This window comes from Phalacrocorax carbo, chromosome 7 (genome assembly GCF_963921805.1).
Source record: "Phalacrocorax carbo chromosome 7, bPhaCar2.1, whole genome shotgun sequence".
Taxonomy (NCBI): domain Eukaryota; kingdom Metazoa; phylum Chordata; class Aves; order Suliformes; family Phalacrocoracidae; genus Phalacrocorax; species Phalacrocorax carbo.
Window position 1 is genome coordinate 17874448 of NC_087519.1, and position 25915 is coordinate 17900362.

The following is a 25915-nucleotide window of genomic DNA, read 5'->3' on the forward strand; positions in this document are numbered from 1 at the left end:
ACAAAAGAGTTTAACCTCTCCTTTTTGTTCATTGGGTCTCATATTCAAACACAGACTCTTTATAAATGAAATGTATTACGAGGTCCTCTTTGTTGTTGTTGTTGTTATTCAAGAAGGATTTTTATGCTGAATTTGGTGAACTTTATATTGGATGTCATCTAAATGTTGCTCATTTAACTGGAGTGAATTGTGATCATCCAGTGTGGTGAATATGAATATGACCAGTAGATGGAGTGACCATGCTATGAAAGCAAACAACCGCAGTCTGCAGAAATTACTAAACTAAGGCTCCAATTATGTAGGATATGATTAGCTGGGCCAAGATGAATAGATTGCCTCACAGACTCTGTAACCACCTCTGTCCACGTGAGGACATGATACGCTGCTTCTAATCCACCTTGGCCTGATTCTTTTCCCCAGCCCTGACCCAACCCCCACCAGTTCTGAGAAAGGCCTCTTGAAAGAGCTGATAAATACACAGTAGTATTGCATGTTGTTCCTTAAATATATTTTCCTCTTTCTATCATAGCACCAGCTGCACATACTAGATTTACAAAGGATAGCAATTAGGAAATAAATCAATGCCTCATAGAGTGTTACTTGCTGTTCTCGGCACACTCTGGGATACTGTAAAACCAAATCCTGTCCCTTCCACCCTTTTTATTACCAGACTTGGGATTTGCTAACAGAGCGAACTACCAGCGATAAACATACCCGCTTAACATACACATCCATGTAGGTGAAAGGGGATTAGGCACAGGCAAAGGAGGACAGAAATATACTGCACACCTGATTTTCCTGTATTTTTTACAGATGTCTCTCTACTCAAGTCTTATGGCACTAATCTCAAACACAACAAATCCTTTAAACCTCTGCTTCTAAAGGATGTCAGCTGGGGGTGGGTATTACTTCACAGTGCTTCTGGCTGGACCAAGGCTTGTAGCGGTGTTCTTTATACCAAACTCTGCTGTGACCACAACATAAGATGTGATCATAGGCAGGATCACTTAAAACTTAGGTACGATAATAACTTGGAGATGGCTAGCAGAGCTGAAAATCCGCTAATGAGCCGTCTGTTTGCTAAAGCACAGGAAGAGCCATAAACCATATCCTATAGTTACCTGCTACTCTTCCAAGGGTGGCAAACAGAAATCTGGCAACTTCAATCAAGGAGTTTCACAGAACAGGGGACCAGAGCCCACAGTCCTTTGTGATGTGGTTTTCTGCATTTTTTTTTTCCTAGACTGGAGGAAGAGGAGATGGTGATGGTCCTGCTCTACAGACAATCCCCAGTGGTAGTATCAGCCCACAGAAAGGCCAGGTGAACACCTGAGCTAGTTCTGTTGGGCATTTGCTTTGGAAAGGTACCAGAGAATGGCTTGGGAAGGAAGAAGTACAAGAGGAGAACCCTGAGCTGCACTGGGTAAGTGTTACCTGCCACATCCATTCCCCTGTTTGCTGCTGCTGTATATTATTTAAAGATACTCCCAGTACTTGTCAGAAATGCAGCGCATGATATTCAGGAGGAACAAAACCCAACAAACCCAGACATAAAAACTTACTGTTGTGTTACTCTGTTCTAGTTCTCTAGTCTTCCTTTTTAATTCTGTTTGGTTTCTTATTTGTAACTGATTCTGTTCTCTTTATTCTCTGTAACATTTTTGTGTTATTGACTTTTACCTTTCAAAGTAAGTTTATTACAAGAGCAGGTTTTTTTCTTAAAATACTGTTTTATCTTATAAGTAGAGTAAAGCATTGTTAAAGGTTCATGTATTTGTATAGTATTCTTTGGAATCAGAAAATCTCATTATGACCAGTGATGATTCATAACAAAGCTGTCGCTGTTACTACAGGGAAACTGCACCATGCAGAGAAGAGATATCTGGGCCACAACCTGTACAATTACATGTAGTGAGAGGTGGTTAGTTTTAACCAGAGGAGGTTACAATTACGTTCCTTTGCCCACTGCTACGTGATCCAAATAAACTATGCATAGTGGAAGAAAAATGAAAAGTGTGTGCTGAAATTTAAAAAAGAGAAACAGGATCAGAGCTAAAATTAGAATGTTGTAATTGTAAAAACCTGTTGCAGCATAACTGTTTTCTGTTCAACTCTGGCAAGCTAATGACAGAATTCTACATGAATTAGCTGATCCAGATATTGCACTAAACAATCTGGTCTCCTGGTGTTGTCCGTTGGCATTAAATTACTCAGAGACGTGATTATAAGGTTTTGCTTAAGGGATCACAGTACAAAAAGTGAGGTTATGTGCAAGGATTTTTTTCAGTAATTCAGTGTGTTTCTTGGAAGAAAAAAAAAAAGAAAAAACCCAAATAATCACTGAACACAGAAACTTACAATTCCATTCTGTACACTGAAGCCCAGCTGGTATTTTAAGTCTGGCCGTTTTATGAGGACAGTAGTGACAGGAGGACAGCTGACAATGTTCAGTTTGACTTGTGTCTGATTCTTGAGACCCTGTAAGATATTCCAAAAGTTAATATTTCTGAAATTGATCTTAATTTGCTCTTTCATTAGTGGTTTCCTATTTTAAGGGTGTAAAGTAGCTGATCTGAGAAAGAACAGCTAGAGTTAATAGAAATCTTTTGTTAACACAGAGATACATTTCTCTGTTTCTTTTATTTCTCAAGCTATTTGGTCCAACAAATCATATCAACACTTTGCCTTTAATTACTAAAGAAACGTCAAGAAAGTTTTCAAGAAAAACCAAAACTGACGACTGCTTGCCTTTTACAAGCATCTGGCTAATTGATCTCCTGCTGCTGCTGCTCTTGGTAAATCTGCACAGACATTAGATTTAGCCTCAGTGATTAAAGAGAATGCATTCTGCAATTCCATCATGTCTGGGGAATCTTCATATACTCACTTGATATGTCCTGCAGTCTACCAGCCTCCATCCATTTGATCTACATGGAGCCCAAAGAAGCACAGTAGATTTTTAATCCTAAAACTTTAATTTGGAGGCAGTGGGGAAGCCTGAAACTTTGAAGATAGCTATGTATGTAACTTAATTTAGGCAAGTTTTTCTGACCTGGCCTTGTTTATTATAGTCCAGTAACAAAGCTGCAGTCAAATGCTCCAGTCCTAAATTTCTGTACATTATCACCACTGAATCTCTGTTTCTAATTCTACTTTTTGTTAACGAGCGATTACCTTAAAAATCTTATCTGCTGGAAATCTACAGGGTCGCTTGTCAGAATATTACATCTTTGCTGGCTTACAATTTACAGCATATAGGTCTTTGGGGTACCTTTATGATCCCTTGGCATGTTGCAAGAGGTAGACCAACTAAACTGGTCCCATTAATGGACATAATTTGGTCTCCAATGCTTAGTTTTCCTGAACGGGCTGCAGGGCCTCCATTCATCATGTTAGCCAGGATGACAGTGGGTAGAATGGATCCCCATCCAGATTCCACAATCACTACCCCAAGAATTTCTCCCTTCTGTTTTTCTAGCTGGAGCTGCAATTAAAAAGGAAAAAAAAGGAAAAAAACCCACAAAACCACAACATTTTTTGCTTTGATTCATCTAAATTTGAGCACTAGCATCTCATGTGTTCCTGAATAACACCTATAAATTATGAAAAGAATTCTACTCTTTGCCATTGGGTAGTAGCATGACTTCAAAAACGCTGTTAGAACTGTGTAACACATACCTATTTCTTTTCAGGGGTATCCTCCACTTGTTTGTTGAAAGGTCCCTGTAATAAGCAAAAACTAACACTCTATATTAGCTCTGTAGAAAGTGGTGGAAGTGAATGAATGCCAGAGAAGTTTTTATCCTTCTTGGAAGCTGGCAGCTAGGGGAGGCTGTAACATTTTGTGGCTAAGGCAATGTCTGGAACGCAGGCTTGAGTTCAGGTCCACTTCTGCCATCACTGCTCAGGTTGATCTCAGGGTTTGTCTGTCCTTATTTTCAGCCAAGCCTGGTTGGTTGGCAAATCAACCTTGATTATTATTGTTGTGGTGGTGGTTATAAACATTATTATTATTATTATTAACATTATTGAATATACTTGTGCTTAGCATGTTAATCTAAGATTCCTGATGTGCTGATGTAATGTAAATGATGACATCTCCTCAAATGTGCTGATGTGAACTGTTCAGTAATCACAGCATATCTAACTTTTGCAGAAGAGGAGTAAGAGTTTACGTAGAGAATATACTCTTTGACAAAACACTGAGAATTATTTTGTTTCAAACATGGAAGGACAGGGACATCCATACTTACGGGAATCACGAAAGCCAGCTAAATTTTGTTGAAACTATCTATTAAGGCTTTGAACCAACCAGTATGCCACAACTCTGTCATTGTTCATAACCCAATTAGAAACAGAGGTGCTACAAAAAAAAGAGGACCTTTTTTATCACTTTAAAATGTGACACATTTGTATTTTCCTGTCCCGATTCTGCTAAACCAAGATTTGTTCAACTGAATTTTCCCTTGTTTCCTACAAGAGAAGTATTTTATCATGCTTATATGCACGTGAAAACACTTTATAGTGTTTATAGATATTTAGTGACTGCAGACGTATAAAGCTAGACATCAAATCATAACCTTTCTATCTGCAGATATAGGTGAAAAATGCTCTTTTCCCAAGAACGCACATGCTGTAGAAAAGAACTTGTAATGCTAGAAAAAAATGAGTGTAAGTAGGAAAGCTGTGACTGAAGGATTAAGCAATTTGCAGTTCATCTCACGGTAAGATTGCTTTAGGACTCAGCTTAAAGCTCTGACCTTTGGACCATGGGCCAAATCCCTATCACACTGCAGCAATGTAAGACAAAGCAGAATCTGGGTGCAACTGCACTTGCCGCGCTCTGGTTTAGAATGCCCAATGACTTTTGTGTGAAATGTAAAATGTGAAATATATGGCTATTGTACAGAAAGAATCCATTACATCCAAAATCAAATGTAAACAGTTACACTTAGGTAATTTGGGGCACTTAAGGAAAACTCTTGCCTTTTTGTGCATTATGAGTGTGAAACTCCATTTCACATGGCGGTTTTGCTGGTGTTCTAACAGGAGAAATTGGCCTGCTCAATGCCATAGCATCCTGGACTCGTGGTTCTTGTATCTATTAAGAAATCACTTACAATGTGCATTAAAATGGATTGTCATCTCTCTTTCTGTATCAATACATTGGTAAAACATAAAAACACCTTACACTGTGCACTGTGTAAGCACAGAGCTTAACTGTGTCCAATGCAAATGTACTTTATTACTGGTTTTCATCAATGGAAACAGAAAGAGCCTGAAAATGAAAAGAAGAAATACTAAAAACGCATAGAGCTGTTTTTAGTAGCACAGTATTGATGAAACAACAAATCTTAAGACGTAAAGTCATCCTTAAAATGCCAAAAGATATTTCCATGAGAACTACATTCCTCTGAAAAAATTGATCAATCTGAAATGAAATTCCAAGACTAGTTTACCTCTTTGCAGTTTTCTGAATTGGAAAAGTGTATGAGATCATCATTGTACATCTCTTGGGTATTGATGATGTCACTGTATTCTTTCTGACTGAGATCCTCTGGGTTAATTCCATTGGCTCTTAAAAATTCTTGGTAAGCCACACTGAAAGCCTGACCAATTGACTGAGCTATCAGCTGTGCCTAGAATATAGAACAAAACACAGCTCAGAGGAAGGACTGATAAACAGTTTGCTACTAAAACCATAAGAAACAAGAGAGAGATGGGATTTTAAGACAGAGTCAAAATAAAGGATCCTGTGAAGTTGCTACATTAGTATGTATATAAAGTCACTTTAAGGTCAGTTGTACAGCAAGAATCCATTACATCCAAAATCAGATTGCAAACTCCGCTTAAAAACCCTGCTGATCGCCTTTCAGCAGTACACTGCAGTAGCAAGCAGCCATATGCTATTTATGTACTCATTCCAAAAAACACTGGAGAGTACTGGCTTTGTACCAACATGGAACAGAGCTTACAGAAAAACTGTCACAAACCTTGCTTCGCATCACAATATATTTGCCAGAGTGATGAGAGAATGGATGCTGTGCTTGCACATGCCATCACAGACATGTATGCACTGATGATTTTGGTTATCGTGTCACCTGCTGCTTCTCCACCTTGGTTTTATAGGACTGAAAACGCTGCTTCAACAAAACCATCTGCTGTCCTATTACTGCCATGATACCTGTCTCATGTTCTCAGCAAATCTGTAATAGCCCTACTTACTTAGCACATCTACAATAGCTATTCCTTTGAACAGCTTGACTAGTAATGTCGGGGATGCTTTCAAAAATGCAGCCAGAGCCATGATTATAGCTTGTTAATGTGCAGAACAGCTCTTCAAAATCCCATGTCTTTATTAATTTTTGGAGCACTTATCTGCCCATGCATTTTACTACAGCATGCAATAGAAGGTGACTTCCCTTTACAGTGGGCTGTATAGTGAGTTCAACTAACGAAATGCTACAGTGACTGGTATTTGGATGTGTCAGAAATAGACAGTCATTATAAAGAAATCTAGAGAAATGGACACTGATGATGATAACACTTTGCACATTCTGTACACTGCAAAAGTCGACTAATGAAAGAATTACTGAACTGCTCTGAAGTTTACTTTCTCGTTCCACGAGATGGCACTGGACCACAGAGAAAAGGAGGGAGGTGTAAGTAAAACGAATTTGCAGTCAACTTTCTCTACCCTTGAATTTTTTTTTTATTTTTCCAATTCTGAGTTTACTGCAGCTTAGAGGAGAATGCCACATTGAGTTTTGTATATTTGTGGTTATCAGGTACTGTACTCTGTGATCAGGGGATATGAGTAACTCCCAGCGATCTGAGGAGGAGTTAATTGCATCTTACAACCTAACTCCCTAAAAATATTACTAATCAAACCTATAAAACTATTCTGGAAATGCAACACACTATCTTAGTAGGTACATAGTAGATGCATCTTTGAATGTATAGGGGTTTCTGGACAATATTGTAAATCTTAATCTTCTTGCAATCTAATGATCTGATACACAGTGTTTTCTTTGACGCTAAAAGGTGTTTTTCTTATTTCATTTATGCTGCGGTACACAAAAGCACCAATCTGCTTGACCGGAAAATTATTTTAGAAAATCAAGCACATAATGATCCCAGCCAGTCACAAATAGTTCCTTCATACCAAGAGGTTTGTAGTAGTACGGTAGTAGTCATCAAGAACTGTTTGTATACAGTTCCATTAGTAAAGTTTATCACCAGTGCTTACTGACTTCTTTTTTGGTCTCCAGTGCCATTGCTTTCTCTGTAGTTAGTCCTTTGCTTTCACCTTCGTTCTACATTCTCAGAACAAACATGTCTAGACATCATATTCTATTCTGTTACTGCTAGTAACAGCCAGGTCTCGCATCGTAATTTCATCTGTATCTCCCAAGTTTTTATGAATGTTTATGAAAGTCTTCAGCATTAGGTACAACTTAGAGATAATGTAATTAAGCTGCTTGAAAATGTCACCCCAGCAAAGCAGTGGCAGAGCCGAGATACAGTCTGAGAACAATCCCAGTCTAGCACTCTAGCCTTTAGACACCGCCATTTCTCCTTCACAGGCTTAATTGCTTTAAAATAATGAAAATGATTGCTTAGTGCAAAAAATATGCAACCTGTGAGTTATGACTGTCTGAACCAAAGAACTCAATTATTTTTTACTTGGTATGACAGAAATGATATTTAAAGCTGTTCCCTCATAACAATGGTCAGAAATGTTTAGTACTGCCTATTACTAATACCTGTATCTCAACTGTCAAGTTCAAAACCAACAACAAATTTTGTTTTTTCTGTTCTACTAGCTTGGAATTTTTTTCCATAAACGTTTTAGGTTGAAGTCCCTGGTTTGCCACTTCAGACACAAATATATTTCACTACAAAACCAAACCTTGATGTACCATAGCAGTAAAGCAAGGTTATCTTCCTTTACCACAAGAGGTAAAGGGCATGGCATGCCAGCACTTTTCATGGGGGTGAAACAGGATGCAGCAGAGATGTACAGGTCTCTTTTGCAACCGTTACATCTGTAATCCTATTTTGAGAATGGCTCCAAGTTCTTTCATCTTTTGGTGTTTCTGATGCAAGTGAAAAATCAGAACCTAAAGTCTGAAGTGGTCACTCCTTTTTTTGAACGGAATTTTAACAAAAAGTGGTTTAGGATGAATATGGTATTAGATCTCAGGGTATCTTATAGCATAAAATGACTGAAGTTATGCTTTCTTTTGCATAGATGTTCTAAGAGAGTAGTGAGAGTGAGTTGTTCTTAGCCTTTTACTTAAGAATTGCTAAACTCCTCTGGCTGTGAAGAAAAATTTCTATAAATATAGAGAATTATACTTCCTTAGCTCTATTGCATTTATATAAAAATTCTAATTCATAATCTTTGCTAGGGATGAAAAAAGAGAACTGAAAAAAATAAACAGCTGAATGTGTTCTTATGTCAGAAGATCAAGGTGCATGTTTGAGAGTCCATATACCAACTACAGGTAAGTAAGCCATAAGGGAATAAGGATTGGGTAGGGGGCAACCTTGTGGGCTCAAGCCCACCAAGTTGGCAGATGTTCTCAGCAACTTGGCTTCAGTTTGAAAGAGGTCCAGAGCGGTTCCACCTCATTGCCAATTGTCCAGAGGCTTATGTGGGTCATTACGTGCCAACCCGCTGAACTAAAGGATCCAATCCAGGATGAATGATCAATTTGCTATCCCACAGATTAATTTTGGTCATGAATGACCATCGACTTCCAGACAACTCCAGATAATTAGGTACTAAAACATTTGGGGACGCACTGCTGAAAGAACACAAATGATTCTATAACATACGAGACAAAGGGTGGCTATTTTGGGACTGAGGATGAGACATGAATTTGCAACATGAATTTGTGGAGGCAGAAGAGAGATACGAATATGGACAAACAACTGGCTAATATTTCCACAGATTACCTGTAGCTTCAATCAAAAAAGATTATTAACAACAAAAATTAATTCAAGAAATCAGATGTCATTTCAGAGATTCTCTAAATGACATATGTTGCTTAAATAAATTTAATTCCATGTACTTACATCCTCTGATTCAAAGACATGGCATATCATTTTGTACTGCTTTTTTCCTTCCTGGGCACCAGGTGTTGTTTCAATACAGTCTTGAGAAGCTGATCTTGGCATGCGGCGTCGTGCCATTAAGACCACAATGTTACCAATATCAGCAATATATGAGATTGTGCGCAGCGCGTGATCCATCATTGTTTCCTACATAAAGCAAAGAGAAATAAAGTAATTCTTCATCTCTGCTGTTATTCTACAAATGCTGCATCTTCTCTCCCCCTGTTGCTTGAGAATGCCAAAACCTACAGCCACGCTTTTCTGTGGGCCCAGATCTGACATTCTCTACGCAGTCAATGGGCCACAACTCCAGCTGAAGGCATAGTGGCTGTTCAAGATATTGTCTTTAATGGAAGTGTTGCCTGAGCAAATACAACATGGTTGCTACTGTAAAGCAATAATGAAGATCTATACTAATGTTTTATAAACAGTTTCATGCTGTTGGAAAATTTTGTTTCCCTTTTGTATTGCTTTTGCTGACAGAAGCAGATGCATTTCACGATGACAGAACAAGTTTTAGGGAATTCATGTATATGAGAAAATGTTATAATTTTCTGATTATAAGTCCTATAATAGTAATATCATCTAAGGTAATGTTTTCTCATGTGCATCAAAGTGTTACTTACTTTGTAATGAGCTATAAAGGCAGTATTTCACCTTCTCTGTAGGCAGAATATTTAATAGTTTTTTTCTGGCTACCTACACAGATCAGTTTGGAGGGAACTGGTCTAGTGTCTGGGCTCACAGTCAAAATCCTATTCCAGTCAATGTCATTAGGCTGCCAGTTCAGTTGTGCTGGAAGAACACTCAGAAGACCCATTGCATGTGAGAATGATTTTAAGTGGAAACCTGTCCAAGCTTCATCCTAATGAACACTTCTTATGTAAGAAAAACACAGAGTACTAAATATAAAAAGTCTTGAAACTTCCTGCCTCTATCTCAAATCCCTGAGCTCTGCATCCTTTTAATTATTTTAGCCTTTGAAACACCTATTTTACTTTCCGCTGTTAGCAGGGAAACCCCAATCTACTACTTCCAAATGTTTTTTTTCTCACAGGAATATATCATTATTATGTGGCTTTGATTTAAGTATTGAGTTGCCTTGGACAAATGCAAATAGAGCAAATATTTGTAGTCAGAGAAGGATATGTTGTCACTAAACTTGTTTTATTTCAGGTATTACTATTTTGTCTTTTGTTTCCATCTCCAGTTCATGGTTCTATCAATTGTTTCTTATACAAAAAAGCGTTGAGGACCCAGAAAGAAGAACTTTCAAGGACATTTTATAACTGTTTCTGTGCACCACTAAGTGTGAACTTGTAGTAAGTGTTATTATTTCTGACCTCGGCATTAAATATGAATAAAGTAACATGGCTCAATAACTAGCAGTTTCATTTTCATTAAAAGCTTTCTATATGTAAAAAGAATACTATTTTCATAAAACAATGTATGTGATATTGCTACAGTGATAATTTCAAAGGATTTTGATATATTTAGGACTGCAGAGACAATTACATGTTTTTTTACGGTAATTTTTTAGACAATTATTTGTACATTCATACAGGTTTTCTTCAAGATACTGTATATGTAGCCTGATTTTACCTTTAGTTTTGTTTTTTTTTAAATAAAAATAAATAAAAAGCCACAACTTCTCTAAGTTCCCGGAAAGGTATATTGCTATGCAAGTTGTTGCATAATGGTAAGAACTTTTTAGGGTTAAAATGAGAGATTTGGGAATGTTCATGCAAGCAAGTAATCTGATTGATTGTACTTCCTTTAAGTGCCTTGAAAAAATCACTGTTACTGAAGTCTGTGTATAATTATGGAGGAAGAGAAATTCCTAGGGAAAAAAAAAAAACAGTAATATAACTTAGGTTAGTAATGCTTATCTGGCAGATATTTTGACAATTTAGACAAAATATTAGAAAAAGCCTCCTAGCTATAAGGACCCATAGAAGCCATAAAATGGTATTTTAAGGCAGTGATGATTTACATTTTTTCCTCAAGAAACATTCAAGGACTGTATGTTGCTCTTCACTATGTGACTGCGCTGTCCCTCCTCACCCTCCTACTGCTCACATATCACCATGTGAGCTGAGGCGCTTGTCCTCTGTACTTGGAGCAGTCAGCCTTTACTCCTCAGTTTCAAAGGCAGAATCTACTTTGCAATCATGTAAGTAAAATGTCTGTGTCCTGTTACAATGGCCACATGATGTGTGCGCTTCTTGTGTGACTGCACAAGAAGAGACTGCAGGAGGCTCATGAGAGGTAATTTCAATATCAGGCTGCCAGAGTAATTAATTCAGCTCTCAGACCTGGCAGGAATCCAGTCTGTTGCCATTGGTTGAACGTCCTTGGTTTAAGGCAAAAAAGAGTCCAAATACTATTTTTATATGACACTTCAAACCTGAGCTTTATAGGTTTCTTAAACTGGATGCTGCTTACTTAAAACCTTATGTTAAGTACTTATTTTAATTAAGATAAAGCTTTCTATTGAAACAAAGACTAAGAAAGTGCCTCCAGACCATGCTTTGTTATCTTTATTTTTCTATGATTTCTTTACATATTTTGCTATTGTAGAGATCAACTGTTCTCTTCTTTTAAGAAACAGAAAGGGCCCATCTGAAAATTCCTTCTTGCTGGGATCACTGGTCACTTTGGAAGGTTTTCCAGACTTTTATTTATTGCTCAAACTGGAAACAACCAGAAGCATAATAGTTTTATTTATCAAACCAGCTGAGGATGTCCCCTTCCCTGCCCCTCCTCCCTGAACAGCTAAAAACATCTACCAAATTCTGCCTGAATTGGAATAAAAACATACTTACTATTGAATCAAATTGATCTCTATTAGTTTTAACTCAGTAAATTGCTTCCTGGTGTCTAACATAACTTTGGTTCTTGGCCAAGACTGAGGTTGTATCTGCTGCTTTTGCATCTGCTTGGATATATATGTGGATATTTCTGTCTATAGGAAAAAACAGACTACAGGTTTGGGGTTTGTTTTTTGTTTTGGCATTTGTTTTTCCTTTTTAACTAAGAAAGCTTTTTGGGTTTGTGGTTTGTTTTTTTTTCTTTTTTTTAATGATTTGCTAGTGGCTCTTGATATATGTCAGAATATCCTACTGAGCAGCATGAGGTCAATTTTCATCTAACTCAATCATATTAGATGACTGAGATACTTTCCTTGCTGTGTCTGTAGTGGCAGGGTTTCCCTTGATACCTGATCTTCCAAAAAAACCTATAACGTAGTATGAGATAATACATGATTTTCATCATTGATATAAGCAGCAGCATCCTTTATATAAATAGCTAGGTATTAGTTTACCATTAGTTGAATAAAACTCTAAGGCCTAAGAGAGAAAGATTGTTCCTCAAGTTGACAAAAGTAATTAAGAATTTCAGTACAATTTAATAGAGAGAAAACCATAAATAATCCCTGTTTCTTAGAACCACCTGTCTTACTGAAGAGGATCACTACCCATAAAATTATTGCAATGATTCTTCTCAGGCTTGAAATAGTGTTCTATGCTTAGCCCTAAACCATGAAAGTGATCATGGTTAAGAGATGGTTTGGGGGATGTCTCTAAGGGTTGCAGGGGCTCACTAGGATTTATAGCACTTCTCTCAGCATGGAAAAGTATTTTATAATGGACATCTTTGAGCAGGATCTTGGGAGCTCACAGAGATAACTGCTTTTCAGCAGTCTGTACTAAGTATTCTGTAAGGGTATAATCATACATGCAGTGTGCACAAGAGCGAATGGACTGGGAAAAATGAATGCATTTAATCTCACCTGTCAAGAAAGTCATTCTGTCCTTATCATCACACAGAAGTTGCTCAATGATTTGGGTTTGGGGCTTTTTTTGTTTGTTTGTTTGTTTGTTTTATTTTCCCCTTGTAGGGGTGAAAGCAGTCATTCTTTCACTTCCTCCCACCTTTTTCCTGTCTAATGCAATGACAATTAGGAATAAGGCAAATAATACATAGTGACTGTAAATGTGTGTTTACTTTTGACTTATTCGTCCCTTGACTTTTTCCTGTCTTACTCCATATTCCATTCCACTCTATTTTCTATTACCGTTATCTCATTTTCACCCTCTCTCCTCCTTTGTTAATTTCCCATGAATCACTCCATCTCTGCCCATGTGTTTCTCTTGTCTTCCCTTCATCTCTTTTCTAGTCCCATCCATTCCATCCTTGTTATCCTGGTCTCTCTTGGCCTTTTTCAAAACCCCTGTTCTATCTTCTCCTGTCCAGATTCCCCTTTATCAGAATCTCCCTTCCTTTCTAAGGAACTCTTTTTTAGAATCCTGTTTGTAGTCCCTCTTGAACCCCAAAGAACACCCAAGGGAGGAAAACCTAAGCATTTTCCAAGCTTCCAAGTGAGTAGTCCTGTTGGGAGTGTGAACTAGATAGCCTAATGAGTCAGAAGATTGTATGGAACTAATCATCTACCAGAAGCTCTGCGCATACACGTTTGTGACCTCTATCTCATCTTTTTCTCTGCTGGTTTTCCCAGTTGCTTCACTCCCAGCTTCTCTTCACTGAATGAGCAAGAAGATGGGAGAGGCTGCAGTGATAGTTCTGCTGGTTTTGTGCACTGACTGCAAGCCCACAAAGCTGCAGCAGTCAGGGAAGAATTGCTCTCATATGAAGCGGGCATGTGGCCAAACCTAAGGTTGCTTCTACCACATATACTAAACAGGTGGTCAGCTTGGGCTGAATGTATTCACTAACTAAATGCATAAGCAACTAAAAACTGGCAGGGGTGCCATTTCCTAGTGTTGCTGAGGGCAACAGAATCACTAAAGCTGGCTCTGTTCCAACATGGCAATACACTTTACCGGTGCTACTCAGCATTTTGAACCCTGCTGCATGTCATTTTTTAACTGAGAATCTTATATTTTGAATCAGCTGCTACCTTATGTGAGCTATGCAATGCTACAGATGGATTAAAACACGGATGGCACAGTGCAGAAATAGGTTTTATATAATTGATAAAGCCACGAGAGAACAGATTGTCTCTGCCAGCTGCCACACCAGCTGAAATAGACCTATGGTAGTAATTACACCAGTCAGGAAAGTACAGTAGCACTGAAAGATATTACCAAGCCAAAAATGCAAAACAATGCCGACAGCGATGCTAAAAAGTCATGGGAATAAATCTCTTACAGCTCTCTGAAAGACCCACTGTAAAAATAAAAATAAAAAAAAAAAAAGAAAAAAAAAAAAAGCAAGCTAAAAACCCAGGGCAAATGCCAAAGAGGTTGTAATTATAATAATTTCCAATATTGCTATTTTCATAGCTCATACTAGACACCATTCCTCATAGTGCATTGCATTTTTTATCACTAGAAATTTCAGGAGAATTGGGAGCATAAGGTAACAGTTACTTCGACAAAGTGTTTATGGTCTGCCTCAAAGGACTTTCCTTTTTTATTTTCATAAGGGTTCGTGTTCAGCTGAAATGCTGAACTTTTTAAAGAAAGGAAGAGTGACTTCCACTAAGACTAATCCTTACTCAACAAAGAGAACTTACCTATTTACTTCCATACATTCCAACTATAAACTGTAGCTGTTCATTTATCAATAATTGTCTGTAGTCATCTTTACACTGATAATTACTAGCATTTTATTTTCTGCTAATGCAAAGAGCAGTCATAAGCTTTGAAAATATACTCTCTGGATTATGCATATTTACCATGAAGTCAAAAAAAGGCCAAGTCATAACTAATAGTGGCCTTGCTTTCGTGGATGAAATGCATCAGGGCATGTTATGCATGGCGGATTGTAAATACTGCTGCCCATGTCAGATGGGATATTCTACTTCTCATCTGTCTCTCTCTCTCGGGAGTTCTAGTGGCATGTTAAGGATATCTGGTTATGTTAAAAGAAAAATAATCCATTTCCTGGAGATACTATCATTACCCTCACATTAAAAGGTAGTAATGCTCTCTTAAATTTCAGGAAGAAGTAGGTGCCTCATGGTTTGCATTGTTAGAAAAGCAAATTATATGCTAATTGAAAACAAAACAAAATCCTAACTGTAGAGTGCTACATTTGTCTTTATTGAAATATCTCCTGTACTTTCAGCTCATTTCTTCAGTTAGCCACGATGTTTCTGAACTCTTGTACACCAAGATACAAGTTCAAGAACCATTTTCTTTCCATATCCCAAGTTGTTTATGAAAATACTGAACAGTACCACATCAAAAAACCATGCTTGTGAGTCTCCCTCTGCTCTTTATACTGCCACCTATATGGCAATATATCAGAGATAAATACATGCTCAGAAATTTTTTTTAGCCTGCTTGTCACTCTTGCATCTAGATCATAAAATTTAAAAAATATTCTATGAGATAAAAGCCTCATTTAAGTCAATAGGTGATCTGTGCTGCTTCTGTGCCATGGACAAATATATCCCCCATCACAAAAGAAAATGATTGATTTGAAATTATTTACTTTTGACACATATGTGCTCACTCTTGCTCACTTCTACTCACAAACTGCCTACAAAGGGTTTGTTTTGATATCTTTCTGACAGTTAAACTTACCTATATTCCTTGGTCTGTTCTGCTACTAAAAAAAAAAAAGACTATTACCTGCATAAATTCTGGAAGAGTATCACTGAAAGGACAGCATAAGGTTGCTCCAACCATTTTTCCAAATACTACAAGATGAATTTTCTAGTTCGGCTATATTTAGCTTAACTAAGCACTTTCTAAACGGTTTGTTCTTTAATTTAACTTGAGGTCTTAGCATTTTTCAACTGCTGTTAGCTGCATACAGTGGAGCTTTTTAGTGAAAACTAAAGCAAAAAATGTCACTAAAATTTCCCTTTTCAAAGCCCCTCATAAGAATGAAAATTTAAAGACTTTCTGTAAGTATGATCAAAGTCTAAGAGATCTTGTGACTTTATTATACTAAATATTGGGATCCATGTATAAATTATATTAATCTAATTGTAAATTCCTTTTAAAAATCCTTCCTATGAAGACGGCCTCTTATTGAATGTATATATATGTATTCCTAGAAGATGAGGCTGATTATTGCTGTGGTCTCCTGATGCTTCTTTAATATGTATAATTAATAATTTACCTTAAGCAAAGAGGAGAGTAGCTCAGATGTGATTTATGAAAAAATTGGAGGTTAAATGTTAAAAACGGCATGATACCTTAGTCAAAGCAGCAGATGTCTTCCCTGTTAGACATAAGTTTGGGTACTGAAGCTGTTTCAGAGAAACAGGGTACATACCTATAGTCTGAAAGACTTTTGAATCTTCTCCTAAATTGAATTATAGATCTCAGTAACATGCAGACATTTTCCAATACTTCAAATAAGCAACACTGGTGTCAGTATTACTATACTGGCAAATGGCAAGTGTTACAATAGCAGATCTAACACTGTTCTTCCTGAATATTGTCACAACAATGAATTTATCCAAAATTAGTAAAGTTACCCACTAATAGTATAAAGTGCAGTCTAACTCAACATTATTCTTGAAGAGTTTTAATTATAACTTACCTGTGTGTCTGCATTTAAAACTTTGATTCTCTGGGTGGAGATGAACAGATCCACTTCAGTCAAAGCCTGGGAATCTCCCTCTGAAGTCTAAAAGACAGATGCTTTGTTACATGGAGAATTTCAGTTTCCTCTTTAGAATGACAAATTCATTGATCACTTCAAACATAACGTGATGTGAGGCAATCGCACTGTTAAACCACTACGAAGGCGGCTATTCAAAGGTGTTTCCAAATACATGCAAAGAATACTTTTATTGCATAGAAAGAGTGAAGCATACTCTGATTTTTGTGGGTAACGATGAATTTTTGGAGCCCATGGGACTGACAGCTTAAGTACTAAAATTCTGTATTTACAGCCAGAACACCAGAAAGAGTATGGCTGTTTCTTCTCCACTGTCTTATTGATGCACTTCACTACTTGAGGCATCAGAATTGAGAAAGTAGGGTAATTGGGAAAGTGACTTACTCCCTGTCAGCTGCTTAGCCCTTGCCATCTTCAGTGAGCTCACCAAAAAATGTGCAAGCTGGTGCTCAGTACTGTGGTGTATTTTAGGGTTTTTTTTTAGATTTTTAGTTTAGTTTTTTTCTAGAAGATAAAGAACTGAGCACTATCACAGAAAGCCATGAGCTGACTTTTAGACTTCAACTTCTGAGAACTGCTCATTAGGGAAACAGTTCCATAGCCCATTAGATAACATGGTCACAGAGTGAGTGGGATTACAGTGTAATGCCACATGGTTTCCCAAGTGTGAGTCCTGGCATTGCCCACATTAAAAAACAGGAGAGAAAGTAGCAAAGCAGGCTGCTACCTCTCACTGAAGCATCATCCAAGAGCTTAGCTAATCCTCTGAGTTCCAGCAGGAACCGATTTATTCCTCCAGGCTACTTGTCAACAGTGCACTACTGCAACTGCTATTTAGCAGCACCCATGTTAGCAACCTCAGAATAAAATGGCTGCAGACTGTAGCACCCTGTGCTAAAGGCAGGCATCAGTCTCCAGGTAAGAGACTGGTTGTTTGATGAAACAGTGCAAGGAACAATGATGTATTTGCTGCTTTTTGCTCTAGTTATAAAGACTTGGCTATATCTATAATTCATTCAGATTAATTTTATTTGAATTTAATTTATTCAAATCTGTTTATTTATTTGTTTAATAAATATATGGTAAGTCACAGGCACATCTTACTGCTTTGGTTAGTAAAATAAAAATAATTATTACATTAAAAAAAAATCTCCTGGATAACATTGGCTGTATATCTGGACTAAACAAATCACAGTTATTCAACAGAAGAACAACAGCAGACAGGCACTCCAGCAAATTAACAATGAAGAAAATGAATTAATTTTATTCTATCCAGTGTTCTACTACTTAACAAAGAAAAAACCAAACTGACAACTTTATGAGGACCCATAATGAAAGACGCAACACTCCATGGAGAACACGTACAACACAAATGTAAGTAAACATTAGCATTCAAGAAAAACAGTTTACACACCGCTTTTTTCTTGATTTTAGCTGCCTTTTGCATCCTCTGGGGAGTAGCGTAAAAAAAGAATGCAGACAGATGTACACACAAAGAAAGAGAAAATACAGTGTGGGAAGTCAGGGAAACCGTTTGACTGTGAATCCAGACTATTAAAAATGAAAAATTTGGGGGCAGTGGGAGAAGGATGTACAAGAGAGAAAGATTTGTCCATATCTTATGCGGTTCTCAAGCATAATTGGATTTAATGGCATTATGCATGTTGTCTATTGATTACAAAAAAATTGGTAGCAAAGTGTGTTGTCTGTTAACAACATTGATCCTGCTAAATATACAGCAGTCTAAAATGACATTACCTACACTATTTTGAAGTCAAGGTTTCTATCCATATTAATCATATGTCTACAAGTAATTGTTGAGCAAAACATAACTCAAGCTTTCTTCTATGACTCTCTAAAGTAGTCAAGTATCCCTGACAGGTTAGGATTGCTATCAACACATGAAACAGTTTTTAGGGAGTTAATTGCAACAATTACTTACTGCTTGAGACAGAATATGCTAAATAGAAATTCAGAGGTTTGGAAAGTTTAAAGAACTGGACCTTTCTTGCCTTCCATTTCTTTCTAAATGCCAAATCAGTCATGAGTCATAACAGCTTCTTGCTAAGTAAATGATTTTCCCAAACTGGTTTCCTTCAAAAACATGCAATTTTAACCCATTAAATATTTTATTGACTAAGCACACAATTTTTGTATTAGCATTTAGCTTTACCTCTTTCTAACCATGTGTTATTTAGATGAGGTATTTAGAGCAGATCCACAAAAAAATTGTAAAAGAAAAGTTTCCTATGGGGATTATTAACCAAAAAAATATTTTTTATACAACTGTATGAAGCAGTCTATGCTACGTTATTTACACAGAAATTGTTCACTGTAAATAACACCAAATCCAAACACAATAGTAATGGATCTTCTTGTCCTAAAAAGTAATAATTTAATATATAAAAGTAATCTTCACAATGTGTAGTCAGTTAAAGGATAAAATGATACAAGAGGAAAACCACAGTCAAACAAATATCCTGTGTTTTGCCATTTGAGTATTTCCTAATTGCAATCTGCAGTTTGCCTTTAGTACTTGAAGTCTTCATACAGCTTCCAAACAATTTTGAATAGAGTCTGGAATAATTTATATTTTGTTCCTCAGAGATGCTGTATATATTTTCATAATAAGCACTGGAAACTAATGGTATTTACAGTACTAGATCTATACTTACGTAAGTGCATTTCAGAATAGGTTTGAAGCTGCAGATCCTGTACTGTTTAGAGATCAACTGTCAAAGGATCAGGGAGTATTCCACAATCCATAAAAATCCCCTACCTTAACGCGGCTTACTGCCTCTTGGGCCTGCATCATTCTTATGTTTTTGGAAGGGTTGCGCTCAGAGAGCAGCTGTGTAGAGCCCAGGTAATTGGCTGCAAAGATGATTCCATCGATGAGGTCTTCAGGTTCACAGGGTCCTGGAACTGACAGGAGACATTTACAGTTACTGCCTTTGAAAAGAGGGTAGAGAGATGAGAAATGGAATAAAGAACATTGAGATTTGAAGAACCTTTTTAATACCTCTTCTAATATGAAACAGGTGAAGAAAACAGTGCAAACAAAACAATGTATTTCCCTATAATTATTTCCCAAAAGAATATATTAACCAAGTAGTGTTTAAGACATTGCATAATGGTTTGTGGAATTCTAGAGGAAAATCACTGGAAAATTTTTGCTGTGCTGCACTGATAAACACACTGGAATTATTTCAAGTTTCAGAAATTCTGATAGGTTCCTTTATCATAACTTTCTTACTGTTCATATGTATGACTGTTACAGTGCATGTGCTAAACTTCTGCTTGAATTACAGATTTGTGTTTCCACATTCTTTTGAGATGTTTGTAGAAGTACACAGTCCCCACACATAATCTCTGGCAAAAATACTGATGAACAATGGGCACAAAGGTGTACTTTGCTTCAGATACAGTCCACCATGAAACTTAACAGTTAATAAATTTTAGGACACAAGAAAAGTAGGCATCTTGATGCTGTTTAGTCATGTGTAAGGCCTGAATTCAGAGACTGATAGAAAATTCAGTTTCCAGGGCTACAGATTGTATAAACTGAGAGCTGAGAAACATTCTTCATACAGGAGTTCAATCCAACGTTCATGGTCTAATAATGGCATCCGCACAACAGGTCATACAGCCTTTTCCTTGGAAACAGAGAAGTCACAGAAGGCAGTTATGGAAAAGGACACATGGAAAGAGAATGAAAGATTTCATGTTGAAAAAGAGTGAAAATAATGGAACTTAAAAATCTCTTGATGTTGTTAAATTATAGCCTTCATTCAACAAAATGCCTTTGCATACACTTAGGATTAATTGCATAGTGACTTTGGTGAGATTCTAACATCACCTTGTATTTTGCAAGTTGTTTCTTTCCAAGGATGAAAAAGAGCGGGCAGGGAGAAGAGACTAAAGGATAGTATTTATATCATACTGGGACTATGCTCATCATCCTCTTTGTGCAGCTGTTAAGCTTTACATCTAGGTTGATTAGATCAACAGTAAAGAACAGTCATTCCAGAGTTCAGCTGAAATCTCTCAACAGTGAATATTTTCTGTTCCTCAACAGTTATAGAAATTTGCTTTGAGCTGTGTCAACTTGCCAAGCTGCTAACACTTTTTTTTTGAAGTATATCAAGCTCATGTGTGAGGAGAAAAATTACACTGAATGGAAACGCTAATTTAAAGAAAAAAAAGCTTTCTTGTACAGTGGATTAGTTCAATTGATTTATAATCATTTGAATGTGGAAAATGAAGAATATACGTCATGCTGTGCTGATGAAATTTACTGAAATAGAGGTTTGCACATGTATTTTTAGCGAGCATTCTTATCCCTTGTTTTCCTGTTCTAATTTAGAAAAAGTCTTCCAACAGAAAATAAACTTGATTAAAAGAAGTGACTTTCTTCTTCAAACAATGTTGCTGCCACCTATACTTCATGCAGACCTCACACTTGCCTGCTGGAAATGTCAACCACCAGAAAAAAAATTCCCATCTTTGTAATTCAGTATTTGAAGTATATAACAACATATATATGTATACCAGTCCTGCACTCTTCAGAGACGTGATATTAACTACAATGCTTATGTAAAATGGAGCTATATGTTTTTCTACCAAACACTGTAGTTCCAGGCTTCAAAAGGATAATTATATACCTCAGGAGGACGTGTTTTTGCTTTAGATCACATATGTACTAATCCAGTAATGGTTTGGATCTTCACTACAGCTCAGAATAGAATTCTCTGGAATTTAAAAATCTCGAAGTATGGGATAAAGAATAAAAAAATATAGTTACAATCTCCACCGAAAGTGTGAAAACCCTCAATGAAATCCTTGGGAAGCTACTAATTTAAAAAGTCACTGCAACTCTTTATGAAAGCCAAGTCTTTCAATACCTCAGAACATTATTCTTGTTCCTGCAGCACTAATTCACTGGATGAAATCAAAGAAAATGAAAATTTCACAAAACCTCTGTTCCTCTTCGCTTACATCTTTGCACCACTACATTTTCAGCAGATGGATGCTGTATTTTCTACAGTGCCTCTTCTGATAATGTTATGCATACATCTTTTCAGACCTAAAACTTAGTCTCATACATCTGTACTTCTTTCAGCATGCATCAAAACATTAATGTTGCATCATATCACCATCTTGTTTCAAGCGTAGCAAACAGGGAAATTAATTAAAGATGTGAAATTAATGTTAAGTTAGAAAAACCTCATTAGATACCTGCATCAACATGCTCATTCAAAATTAAAGTGGCTTTGATTTAATTTTCCTTCATTAACTTCAGGCTAAGTAAATCAGGCTAAATCAAGGTTGCTTTAACTCTGATATACTCTTACCCACATAATGTTTCAATCAGTTTAACTAACTTCCTTTAGTAGCTGATTTAGATTAATTTTATTGAAATACTTTGTGTGTCTGAAGACAAGTAAAATTGCAGTTCTTGGTACAAATTCTAATACAGTCATTACTACATCAAGCAAAGACCAAAATTCTAAGAGTCTGTGGGATTTGTCAACAAAAAAAAAAGCTGTGCTGGTTATTTAAAACATATCAGTGTCTTGATCTACTTCCTTTCCACACCAAAAACTTTGGCTGAACTCAGGAAAGCTTGTTTTCTCTTCAGTTATTTTCAAGAATGTAGATTTTGGCCCACTTCTGGTGATGTGTTAAATTTTATGCAAGACGTTTTTATCTCGATCTCTAAGTCACTGACAGGCTACATCAAAGGCACTTTCCTTTCAAACACATGTTTAGAGATCTATTCTTATGTATACACTGCTAGAGTCTCCAAGCATGAAACAGTAATCCCCACCGTATCTTAGGGGTCTGTGAAATTAATGAGTGTTACAAAGGAAACAACAAATTATTCTCATGTCTTGGCTGTTTAGTGACAACAGTGGTGTTTTTAACTAATTTGTCTGAAAAGCTTCTTGAACACGGGAATAACCTAGAGTTTCAAGCAATGTTATTATCCTAATTTTATTTATTTGGGTTCTTTAAAGATTGGGGGTTTTTTTGTTGGATATGGTTTCATCATCTCTTCATAGCATTAGAAAGTGATCTTTTGCAAAATCATACTAGCAACAAATTCTGCAACATTATGTATAAAATAACAGTATGTATAAAATGCTTATATCAGTAGCTAATACAGACACCCCTTCTCCCCCCCCCCCGAAAAAAAAAGACAAAACAAACACACCACCAAAAAAGGCATGTGGGGCAGAAAACATTTCCCATCATGAAGGCAATGTGAGCAATTGTCAGGTAAAATAAGACATCTGTTGGAAGGATGGAATGGTATTGAAAATTGCCAGGGTCAAATTGGGTTACCTGAGTGTTTTCTTCCCTTATCTCTGACTGATTTAAATAATATAAAAATGTAGACTTGGCTGAGGTCCCAGCTCATCACAGCACTTAAGCATGCCCTTGAATGTAAGTATGTGTAACGCTTACTGATGAGCAAGGGAAGAAGAAAGAGATTTAGAGATTTGAAACTTGAAGGTTAGTTCAGTGTGAACAAAGATTGGAATTTTATGTTGAGTATTGGTGCTTAAACAGCAGATTACTGTTTCTAACTATAAACTTCTGCACTATCTTACCAATGCAATAGAGATTACTTGGTTTTCCGCTGATCTATTAATGCAACAAGTATAAACATATTTCTAGACTGAGTAGGTCTAAACATTTTTAAATTAACTTATCTTTTGTGTTCATAAAATAAGAAAAAGAATAATCATTCAATAATTCAGCATAACTGAATTTAATAATCTGTTAGGAACATATTTTTATATTTTTCTAAAATCATGTGTAAACCAAAGATTCACACAGTATTTAGAGCTGTGTTCAGAGCACAAAAGCACTTTCAGCTTCCTGCTGAGAACCATCATACTTCATGAAGTCACTGAGACCTTAGGGTACATGGCACTGCAGCAGATTTTGCATAAGCAGTAAATGGACACAGGGCATATGTCACCTTGCAGAATGCCTATCTTCAAGCCCCGTATTTTGGCTGATTTCTTCACTTCATTGTGGTTGTGACTGTGCAGGGGAATGAGATTTATGGTGATAGGACAAATGTAGCAAAAAAGCCAGAACCCCAACCGTGGAATTACTTACCACTACCAGCATGTAGTGGTACTACTACTGAAACAATTACAATAGCAAAAGGACACATTTCCAATATTTGTTGTACCTGTTATCTAGTTTGTTTTTATGTCCACATGGCATAGAAAAATATTATGTATTCATAAAGATATAGATATAGATACTGTAGTTAAGGACTCATGCTGAAAGTTAAGTGCCTGAACAGTCGAATATGAATATAACCAGAATATGGTTGTGGTATCGCCATCAAAGCTCAGGGAAGAATAGGGAGTGTTAGCTGGCAGAATCTTTTCTTATGTGCAGTAGGATCCTGTTCCTTTTGGGACTCTACAAACAAATTAATAAAAAAACCTGTGTTTTGCTTTGAATTCAGAGAGCAGTCGTTTTAGTTATTATAAGCTCCTAGTGAGCTACATATATGGCATTGCCTAATACAAATCAATAATACCCGCAATAGAAAAAGTCTAATAGAGAGCTTACCCTCACATACTGTGCAACTATAGAAAAATTTCAGAGAAAGCAAAAAGACTGAACTAAAAAAAGAAATTGTATTATACTGTCTAAAAGACTGTACCGACCCTTTTCCAACAGAGTAGTGAGCTGATTGGTTAGAAAAAGACAACCTTTTCATCCCAATAAAATTAAAATGTGCGGTTGTATCTGCAAGTGCTGTGAGGGCTGAATTTTCTAGTCTGTTTTAAAGCTCTGCTCGTGCTGGCCTCCCTTTATAGTTGTCCACTATACAATCAAAAGACGCTTATTGCAAACTATCAGCTTTCTTATCTCCACCACCTTTGGGGAATGCATTTAATTTACCTCTATTTAGGTCCTGTTAGTCAATGTTATGTGTAATTTCCTTCAAATGTCAATCTCTAAGAAGGGCAATCTTTGAACCTTCCATTTGCTCTAGCTCTTTATGGAAATGATTAAAAACAGAAGTTGCTAGTCAAGCTGATTGAGATCAGGGAATAGAAGAAAAATGTGTGGTACATTCTAATATTATTCTAAATTGCATTAAGTTTTCCATGAGTTGAGAATGGCATTAGAAATCAAGTTTTTAACATTCAATTATGGTTTCCACTGTGGGAAAAAGTGTGTTCATGGCAGATCTAAGGGGTCAGATCCTTAGAAGTTTCCTACTGTTTTTTCTCGCTTTACAGTGTAGACTTTTCCTTTGCAGGAAAAGCTGTATGCATTTTCCCCATACAAAGTTCTTCAGATGTCTGTGAATCAGAGAATGATAATGTTTTTCAGTATAATCCCATTTTATCTCTGCCCATCATCTTGTGTTAATAAATTATTTTTCTCCAAACAGAAAATATGTAATAACAGTGCAAAGGCGATTGAATAAACACATGAAAACATGGTTCTACTAGAGGATTGGATTACCAATTTTTTCTCAGATCAGGAGAACCTTTCCGATTGTGCCAACAGCTGGGAATCCTGGAGTGTAATAATGGGCATCACATCGAAGTGATACAGAGGCTGTGCTGAACAGTTAAATGACCCCTTCCTCTGCACAAGGCCATGAAGAACAGGGTGCTCTTATGCCTTCATAAATCTCCACCCTGCTGGGGCCCACTGTTACCACCTTCTTTAGACCCTTCCAGATTTCTTACTGTTCTCCATCTTCAACTTCTGAGAACTCTATCTGCTCTTCCTTTATCACCGCCAGGATCCGATTGCCAAAGCAGGAGATGAAAATGCTAAATACTTCAATACTTAAACTTTTCAGCTGTATTCACTTGGGATTGACTGGTTTTTAGAACTGTGATCTTTAAAATATATTAAAGCATTTGCTTCCATTTTATCCTACTTTAACTATGATGTAAAACTTACCATCAACAAAACTTGGAAATGAAGACACTTTCTTTGTCTGTTGAGAAATAAAAATGGTATAGCTGTAACAAAACCATTTTCACAAACTTAAGTGAATTCATATTATATTTAAACAGCTGACCATTATTTATGAAAAGTCACATTTCTCTGTATAACTTCTGCATAGCCACTATTCAGCACAGCGAAACACATTACATCACGATAATTAACCCAACTAACTGTTACA

General features: G+C 36.7%; 1 protein-coding gene across 6 annotated transcripts in view; it reads right to left on the reverse strand.

The window, feature by feature from the left end:
• APBA2 (amyloid beta precursor protein binding family A member 2) overlaps window positions 1-25915 on the reverse strand; it is a 103630-nt gene that overhangs the window by 6900 nt on the left and 70815 nt on the right. For 5 of the 6 annotated variants that reach the window (XM_064456590.1, XM_064456588.1, XM_064456586.1 and 2 more), the window contains 8 exons: window positions 25690-25726; window positions 19508-19653; window positions 18143-18178; window positions 16648-16734; window positions 9085-9270; window positions 5460-5639; window positions 3272-3484; window positions 2359-2478 (listed from right to left, as the gene is read on the reverse strand). In XM_064456590.1, the coding sequence (XP_064312660.1) occupies window positions 2359-2478; window positions 3272-3484; window positions 5460-5639; window positions 9085-9270; window positions 16648-16734; window positions 18143-18178; window positions 19508-19653; window positions 25690-25726 (1005 nt within the window). The remainder of the gene's footprint in view (window positions 1-2358; window positions 2479-3271; window positions 3485-5459; window positions 5640-9084; window positions 9271-16647; window positions 16735-18142; window positions 18179-19507; window positions 19654-25689; window positions 25727-25915) is intronic. The other variant, XM_064456589.1, reaches the window with a different exon arrangement.